Below are 9,884 nucleotides of genomic sequence, written 5' to 3'. Positions count from 1 at the left end.
AGATGATAAAAGTGAGGGAATGAACCCATCTGTAAAGGATGGGTTATTTGCTAGTTGAATCAAATAAACAAGCAGCATCTTCTTGACGTTAAGACAAAAAGCTTTCGGTAATTATTTACTCTTTGAACTAGCTGTGTTCTGCTCATCGAATTTCATGAAAACACCATGTTTCCAAAAGGAAACTTACACTAATAGTTGTGAAATTGCTGGTAGTTCATCTTGCAGAGATTTTAGTGAGAAAATGAGAATCAGGACGTGCCAACAAGTAAATAATTACAATGTTTGCTGCCTCTGAAGAGTCTTTTGTTGGGAACAATGCTTTGACCCCTTTGTGTTTTGTAGTTGCTCTCAGTGTAGCCTTGTGCATGCTTCCTGCAGCTTCATATCGGATAATCAGTCATGTGAAGTGGAGAAACTCCGCGAGCATTTCGTGTGCAGCAAGCTCCATGATGATTGTCACTATCTTTCATCAATCAGTCAGTCATAATTAATGGAAAGTAGCCATTCAATTCGTCATGAAAGACATGCATCCATTTTATGGTCTTCTTCCTCTTTTTCAACGACCTTTCTCTGAATACAATGACATCACTTCCACGCGCTGACTCTGATGGCGTCATTACAGAGTTTCTGACTGCTGCTTGGCCTTATTGATGGTATACTGTTGCCATGATGAGGCGCACATCCCTGCACTGACGACTGTGTGCCGTCTTTCCTTTTTTCCTTTTTTAAGTCTTTCCTTAGTCTTTCCTTTTTTATACCTCTGTTGACGAAGTCGCTGGAGGCATTGTGTTTTTGGCTTCTCCGTCCATCCGTTTGTATGTGATAGGTTTTCGTTACTGCGATAACTTAAGTACAGCTGAAGGGATCTAAGTCAGACTTTGTAGAAGTATGTATAATGATGCAAAGATGATCTGATTAAATTATGGAGTCAAGAGGTCAAAGGTCAGAGGTCCTGTTGGTTAACAGTTCTGTTACCACGCTAACTTGTGAACCAGTCATGGAATTTTGACCAAAGTTTGTATAAGTATATATTTTGATGCAAAGATGAAATGATTGGATTTCGGCAACAAGCGGTTAAAGGTCAGAGGTCATGTCAGGTAAAAATGTGATACTTGAGAACAGCTGAAGGAATTTAAATCAAACTTGGTACGAGTCTGTATAATGATATAAAAACCTGAGTGGAGGCATATCGGTCGTGACGTCGAAGAGTGCCATTCTAGTTCAAATATTTTTCATTGTACTTTACTAAAAGTACGGGACAACTGGCATCCCAGGAAGGTATGAAACGGGACGTGGGTCATTTGGGTAAAAAAAAAGAAAAGGGACGATCTTGTAAGATATGAGAAATTGCAAGCCAGTTACTCAACTTTGAGCTGTCTAGTCTGGGTTTGATTCTCAACCCTGATGTTTTGCAAGCATGGCGAGGTATCAATGTGTATGCCGTCCCTGATTGGATGGACGTTGAGCTGGAGGACTCATCTGCGAGCCCTGGTTGTCGACGTTAAAGATCCAAAGGTGTCTCATAAAAAGTTTGGCGAGTTAGCGCCAGCATCCTGAAAAATTTATTCCTGCCTAAACTGTAGGTACCAAGTGGTCTCGTGGTCTTGGTTGCTCGTTGACACCACATTACACTGTTTGCAATCTCAGATTGTGCTTGTTGTCTGGGCAGTTGCTTCCACAGTATAATATATTCACGTTCCCAGGTTGGTGGTGTGGTGGTTTCCCACAGGGCAGATGTATGCATCCAGTGCTGTAGTAAGGTGAGTTGTGGTTTACCATTGCTTGCTTCCAGCTACGGATGCTAGATAGCTCTGTGAGTGAAAAGAAGGCCGTGTGTGGAAGTCTTTCCTTCCGGTACATAGCTTCTACCATCGCCAAGATTTCCAAACTACCTCCACGTGGTACACCATGGTAACAGTGCTCTCGAGGGCACTATATAAATGTCTGGAGGATCCCGGAGTAAGTTGGTATCCTTGAGGTGTAGTGTGCATAGTCCTGGTGTGAGGACATGCTTTTCCACTCACCAACGCAACTTGAGCAGGTGGAGCTCTTTAGCCTTTAGGCCGTCCACCTCAGAGAAGGGAACTCTGATTGCAAACCCCCCTGCTGCCTTGTAGGGTATGTCTCTTTAGCCAAAGGCTAGGCCCACAGCTGATACTGTGGCGGTGTCAGGAAGGGCATCCGGTCAGAAAAAAAAACATGCCTCAAACATGCCTTTTGGTGAAATGGGGACCTGAGTTTGTGCTTCCCCATCTGGATTAGTTGCCGTTGTGACACTGGGAGTGTTGCTGAATTGTCCAGAGGGTACAGGGTGTGTGTCTGTCTTAACAGGTTGGTCACGTCACATGTGAACGACCGTCACAGCCTACGAAGATCAACCATTAATAGTATTAGTTCTATAATTAGTTTGAGTGACAGTACTTTTGTCCTTTCATTTATTTTCCCTCTAATATAACATGATCCAAGCTGTGGAGGGTCAGGATTTGTGCGTGTGAATGGAAACAGTACAAGTGATGGGTCTGAACTGGGTTTCACCCAGAATGACAATGTCGAGGTAATTTTGCCAGGATAGGTGGGTGTTCAGAGCCGGATGGGGCTGTCCCATAGAGTGTTGCCATTTTGGTCCTGCCCCACATAGTTTCGGTCGATTTGTAATAAAAATATAAAAGAGCCGAAAGATCCTGAGTTGAAGGTGTGTAGTGAAGGTGGTGAGTGTCTAGGGTCTGAGATGCATTACGAATCTGGGAGACTCTGCGGAGGAATCCAGACAGTGTTACGAGCCAAGAGGTGGAGGGTAGCAGATCAGAAAGGGCTCGTTTATTCACTGTCAAATTCCCGTGATATGCGAGCTGTGGGCGGCATAGCTCTGATGTCTGAAGACCTGTTTGCTCAACCTGTGTGCACTGCCAAACACCTTTGAGTGAATTCTGGCTTTTGAGGCCACATAGTTCCCATCCAGCATTCCAAAACTGGAAGAGAACTTTTGTTCACCCCACATTTCCCTGACCATCTCCCTGTGAGTTTGTCTCCCTTCTGACCCACTGCCCAGAGACCTGTGCCCAGAATAAACTGAGAAACTTTCACTCTGGCATTGAAAATATGAGGCCCTGAAAATATTTCACTCTCGCATTACATATATATATATATATATATATATATATATATATATATATATATATATATATATATATTTTAAGTTTCAAGTTTTTTTTTTTTCTGAAAATTATCTATGCATATTGATTTAATATTTATAGCTTTGCTACTGTGTATAATCACATTAATTGGTTGGATTAAAGTTATGTTATTTGTATATACTAGTGCGGGCCCGTACGTGCAAAAAAAGAAGAAGAATTGTGACGTCAATCGTGATGTCATAGCACCGTGTCCTGTCATTGGTTTGGTAAATAAATGGCCATAACTTGGGAACCACTTGTCCGATTAATATCAAACCTTGAAAAGGCACATACTCAGGTCCCCAGCAATATACCTGGCAAGTTTCAATTAGTGATTGTCGAGAAACACCGTTCACAGACAGACAGACAGACACACAGAGATTGCTGGAATTATAGATAGATATCAATGTTATTGCTTAATAATTATCATCACTGTAGACGTGGAATTTAAATTGTGTGTAAAAAAAAAAAAAAGTTCCTTCTTGTGGTTCCTTGCCCGTGTCATTCCCCTCATGAATTGTTGAGCCAAACATCTCCATAGGGTTAGTCAGTTGGCTCGATTTGTACATGATAATTGTAATTTATTCTACTGCTTGGTTGTTCTTGCCACAGCTTTTCAGCGTACCCGATCCTTGAGACTCGGTAGTTCTCACTAATTAGGACCATCTCACCAAACCACCAATATGTATGGAGAATTTGTTTCGTGATGATATTTGAAAGTAAAGCCTGTAATTATGAAGTCACCATTTATACCAAGAAAAACGAGCCACATATTCAAAATTGATTTAAAAAAAAAATGATAAAGTATTTGTGGTGTGAGATGATAATCATATAGGTACTGGATCTTTTCCGCTATAATCATCAATATGGCATTTTTATTCCATTTTAGCAGCTGCAATGTGTATGTAGACGCACCAAGCTGATGTGTACGGCCAAGATGGCTCACCAGAGCAGATTTGAGAAGGACCTGGAAAGGGATGTACGAGATCTCATCTCTTATGTGACAAGATTCAAGAGGCAGGAAAGCAATTTCTCCCTCTGTCAGCAGTTTGTGATCTCCAAGCTCAGGTGTGTGAGGCATATCACATTGTATGTGTAGTTAAAGTCACATTGTTTGGTGAGATCCTCACCACTTGTGCTTGGCCGGCCTGCTTCTTTCATTTGCAGGATGCTATCGGTCGCCAAAAAACTTTTTGTGCCGCTCATAAATTGTTTTCCTCGATAGTAGCTGCCTTCCATAGGTCTTCCTGAAGCTTCATTGACTCGTGTGTAACACTAGAGGACAACAAAATTGTACACAGTGATCTAAACTGTCCTTGCAGTCTTACTTCTACAGTGTGTTGATTACCTTGTATCATATCTCCTGCAGGTATCATGAATATCTTGATGTGGACCATTGTAAAGTGGAGAGAGCTATTCAAGGGTAAGTTTGATGCTTACAGTGTAGAGGCCTACGTAATTCCGTGGGCACCAGATGATAATTTTCGGCACCATATATTTTTCATTCTTATGGATTCTGTGAGTCAGAAAAATCATGGTGTCAATTTTTTTGAGCAATTCAAATATTATTTTCAAGCCGATACGTGAACTACCCCTGAATCACACTTTTTTCAATGATAACAATTTACCAACTTTTTTGTTTCTGGTTTAAACCTGGGCATGTAATATATCAAATTGAGCAGAATTCAGCTTAGAATATGTTAATAATATTGTTGCGGTTTTCGCGCCCGCCGGCGTGCGACGGCCACGTAACTCGAATCGCGGCACGTCGCCCACCGGACGGACAATCCAGTCGTGACCCTCTCGGACTAACGCCGGGAACCAGTCACGGGTGGACCTTTCGGTCTCACCGCGATCGAGCCAATCAGCCCCCGCGTGGGATAGGGTTGCTCGCCAAATTCGACCTACCTAAGTACCCACGCGGAGGGTAGACCGGGCGATCGCACCTCGCCGCAGGTCGACTTCGGACACGGGCCACTTAAGCGACCCGTTCCGTACTATCAGAATAACCGAGCGGTGTTATCGTCGACCTCGACGGTTCGATTAATTATCGGGCGTACTCAGCCCACTACCAACCCTTTACGTGAAGCAAGATGGGGATTCAATAGAGGAAAAGACGAAGCGAAGCGGGAGACAGTTCAACAATAAAGCACATTTATTCGCGACGAACGGAAAGCACACAAATACAATTCCACCAAAAGCACACAGAAAAAACACAATGCAATTTACACAAAAAGCAAATATAAAAGTGAAAACACAATGCAGAGCTAATACCGACTACCGAGCACACGGCAACACTTATACAATTCTACTTCACAGACGGCGCCGACAACACATACCCAAAACCAAGGAAAAGAAATCCCCCAAGAATGAGGCAGGCCTGAGGCCGAGACCGGGTCGCGCCTACCCGTCTGGTGATGAGACGCGGAGCGGCGATGGCGCCGCACTCCGCGGGCCTCGCGGACAGTGCCTGGCAGGGGTGGGAAAAAGGGGCCCCCTTGGTCGCACTATCTCAGCGCGGGGGGAAACAGGAGGGGGTTGCTGATGCTCGGGGTATAGAGGATCTTTATTATCCCTGGTGTGCGTCTCCACCTCGGCCAGGTCGCGCTGCCGGCCTCCCTCGGGCGTGCAGCTCCTGGCACCGACGCGAGCACCCCCTCGTCTGCCTTCGCCGCTGCCGCCTCTCCGCCTCTGGACTCTCCACCCTGGACTCTTCTTTGGGCTCCCCTCGTTCGACTCTCTTCAGCTTCTCCAGCTACTGCAGGCTTCGGGCTCCACACTTCCACACTCTTCTCTGACTCTTTCTCCCTGGACTCTTCTCTGGGCTCTCCTCGTTCGACTCTCTTCAGCTTCTCCAGCTACTGCAGGCTTCGGGCTCCAGACTTCCACACTCTTCTCTCTCTGCTGACTCACGAACACCGTCCTTTTATCCCCCCGTAGGTTCGCCTTTGACCCCCTCCCTTCGACCTTTCACCTCGCTCCCCATTGGCCCGAGAAAAAGTGGGCGTGAAGGCTTTTTGATCCACAAATTTGCATATATCGATCGTTCTGGAGGCGGGGCCAAATCGCCCCTCGCTCACCGATTGGACGGCAAAAAGTGGGCGTGTCGTTTTTGATCGGTTTTTGAAGCACAAAATCCGTGATTTTGTACACGCTGTTCAACGTGCGCCCTGCACGAGTCCAACACCAGTACCCACAGCGGGGCAAGAACGGTGGCGATGCTACGGTTGCGAGGTGTGACGTGAAGGTCGTGGCGGTTGTGGTGAAGCGGTGGTTGTGGTCGGTGGTTGATGTTGTGGTTGTGATCATGGCGGTTGGTCCAAAATAAAGATAGTAAAAGAAAAACGGCTATCCTGAAGAGTCGCAGCACGTATAAATGACATGTATTCCCACTAGACAACGGGTTTGGGCCTAACTACACATGCACTTACCGAGATACCTCACCTAAGGGACCTGAATGGTGGTTTGCGAATTTGGTAACCACAACAATATCAATAATGACATTGAACATAACCATAGTGACTTATCTGAATTTTTGTTAATTTCAGATGCTGTGCAGCCTATATTAAATCAATTACCGCAACGTCACCAAGATAATTAATTTTTCTAAAGATTATGACATGCTACAATTCTACATACAATGTATGTTAATTTTTTTGCCTTTCAGGTCAGCTATGATATTAGAAGTGGTCAAGGGTCCAGACTAAAAGACTGATGTAGTAGATGCAGTTGTAGATTAACCTCCAAGCTTTGTGGGTGAAGGAACTTATGTCGAGTGGACATTTAAATAAACTGTTCTCAAGTTATCGTTATGGATGAATCATCCCCAAGTCCTTCCAGTTCCAGCACAAAAGCATCAAGTTGCACTACATCTTTGGCAGGTTTGAATATATGCTGCATTTGCAAAGCATCTGGAAAACTCTTAAAACACCCAAGACCAGAATTATATCAGCTGTTTATCCAGAGTGTGAATACCCAGTCGCTCTATGGGGATAATAAGTACATATCCATTCAAGAAGAGCTTGGTGATGTGACGGCAAATTAACTATCACAGAAAGGTGTCACATGGCATCTAGAATGCTATAAAATTGCAGTGCACAAAATCCATATTGAGCGGCTGAAAAACAGATATGAAGCTGCACTGGAAGCAGGCGAAGTACCTAAACCATTGAAAGTTGGATGACCAGAAAGGACGAACCTCAAAACACAACCACCACCACATGAGAACCCATCGTTAACAGAACATTACATGCGATCTGGTGCCAAACAATACAATAAAAACAACTGCTTCTTCTGTAATGGATCTTCAGAGAAAGGAGCACTCCACCAGATCAGTGAGTTCAACACTGGGGAACAGCTCCGAAAGGCTGTTGAGTACAGCAATAACCAGCAGTGGAAAGTAAATCTGAGTGCTGCAATCGATCCAAATAATGCCCATGCGATTGATATCAAATACCATCTGTATTGTTGGGTGAAGCACGTTCAGTGAACTCAGGTACAGCAGGAGAGAGCAGATGACGAAGCAGTAATAACCAAGGTTTCAGCAGACATTGAATTCTTCTACTTGATGAGCAGCCTGCTGAAATCAGGATCTATCCTGGATATGGGCGAGGTAGAAGCAGCTTATCAAAATGTCCTCAGAGTCAATGGTTCAAATGATACACATATATCAAGGAGAAGTTTGAAGCGTATGCTTGTAGAAAATGTTGATGATGTTGAGTTCTTCCGCTCTACGCATATGAATGAACCGGATTGGATGTACACGTCTAGAACAAAAAGAGCCACAATTGACAACCTGGATGAGGCAGCTGGCGATGCGAGCAGCAACATGAAAGCAGTCTTCGAAAGTGCCAAGGTAATAAGAAGGAACATCGCTGAAGCTCGAAAGCAGCCGTGGAAATTTCAAGGTTCACTGTTAGATGAAAATCAAGTTCCCAAATCGCTGGAGGCATTCATCTGCTGGATCCTAATAGGTCCAATGTTAACACTTCAGTCAACACAAAGAGAGCATAGCATTCAACTCGTAACACGAAACATAGCACAGACTATAATGTTTTCATACAAGTCTGATCGTCAGGTGTCCTCTGTGCCAAAGCATGAGGAAGCAGGCTTTCGACATCACAGTGAGAATCCACTAGTAGTTGGAATTGGTCTGAAAGTTCATCAAGCCACTCGGAGTAAGACCAAGGTGAACATTCTTCATAAGTTTGGGTACTCCATCAACTACAAGCGTGTCCTTCGCATAGAGACGCAACTTGCTCATGCAGTGCTGAAGCGTGCTGCACAGAACAATGGCCTGTATATTCCTGAAACGCTTGTGAAGGGAAGATTCCTCTTCTTTGCAATCGACAACGTCGATTTTGCCAAAGATACACCAGATGGAAAGTGGACATTACATGCCACTGCCACTGCTGTTTTCCAGTTCCATGACACAAACAAAACCAAAACCCAAAACGCAATCACCATGGAGCAACCGTGTACTGAGCGATCCCTTTCTAGTCTGGCACCAACAGAACCATAGCTCCTTCCATGTAGTATCAATAGTCAACATAAGCCCACATCCAACATGAAGTATGCAGAATTCACACTAAATCAGAATGAGGCTGTCTTGAAAAGCTACAGATCTGAGGACTTGTATTGGCTTATCTTGCGTTCATATCATCGTGGGATACCAAATGGATTTCAAACTGAAGCCCAGGTGTAAGCAGATGCTACTGAGGAGTGTACTGATCAGACCGAAGATGAGACAGAGACAACCAATGAACATGACCCAGAGGCAGCAAACACACATTACAATGAAGATAAAACAGATGGAACAGGAGGGTCATCAAACATGCCCAATGACAGACTCGGAGGAAATGATCATGAGGACAGCATGGATGAAGATGACTTATCTGACACTGCGTTACTATGAACTTGATAGTTTTTGTTTCAACAAATATTTTGACCTATTCATTACAGTTGACTACTTAAGTGTATACCATAGAACAGATATACTTTATGTGAACCACTAAACATACCATAAAGCATAAACGGTACATTTCTCTAATTGATTGACTTTTAAATAATAACATTTGCATCTGGATGTTATTGCATCTCCGTTATGGTTGTTATTGCCAGGGAAATTGGCATAGATACCTGTGGACAATAAAAATCAATGTATATATATATATATATATATATATATATATATATATATATATATATATATATATATATATATATATATATATATATATATTTGTTTTCCAATTGTGCAGACCTTTAATTTGATATACTACATTCTTTGCTTTATAACAATATTTTAAACTGGTAGTTGCAACCAAAACAGCGATAATGGTATTTTAGGGGGCCACATTAAAAGCCACCAAAATGTACCCAAAATGCAAAATAAAAATTGGCACCATGATTTTTCTGATTCTCAATGCATCTGTCTGCAATAAAATCCATGGTGCAAAAAATTATCATCCAGTGCTCACGGTATTAGTTTCATACATATGCTTCTACACTATCAATTATATTTTATTTGCCAGTTTTCTATCTGAAACTCCATGAGCATTTGCAAGCATGTCACTGTGGTCACTTATAAATGGCCTAAGACAATGTATCTACAGTATCTGTTTCTTTGTTTTATATTTCCTACAAATAATAAACTCAATTTTGGATTTTGTGACAGTATACAGGAAAAGCTGCTGCTGCATTCCCAGCTTG

At 43.1% G+C, this 9,884-nt stretch overlaps 1 protein-coding gene across 1 annotated transcript in view; it reads left to right on the top strand.

The window, feature by feature from the left end:
* Positions 1-634: 634 nt before the first annotated feature.
* LOC147010917 (gamma-tubulin complex component 5-like) overlaps positions 635-9,884 on the top strand; it is an 88,423-nt gene continuing 79,173 nt past the window's right edge. The window contains exons 1-4 of the mRNA XM_085859893.1: positions 635-653; positions 4,063-4,241; positions 4,543-4,596; positions 9,850-9,884. The exon at positions 9,850-9,884 is cut by the window's right edge and continues 74 nt beyond it. Of these exons, the coding sequence (XP_085716019.1) occupies positions 651-653; positions 4,063-4,241; positions 4,543-4,596; positions 9,850-9,884 (271 nt within the window). The 5' untranslated portion in view covers positions 635-650. The remainder of the gene's footprint in view (positions 654-4,062; positions 4,242-4,542; positions 4,597-9,849) is intronic.

This window comes from Eptatretus burgeri, chromosome 16, assembly GCF_056783735.1.
Source record: "Eptatretus burgeri isolate ZD-2024b chromosome 16, Ebu_testis_v1, whole genome shotgun sequence".
In the NCBI taxonomy this organism is placed as follows: domain Eukaryota; kingdom Metazoa; phylum Chordata; class Myxini; order Myxiniformes; family Myxinidae; genus Eptatretus; species Eptatretus burgeri.
This window is presented reverse-complemented; position numbering and strand designations above follow the sequence as displayed.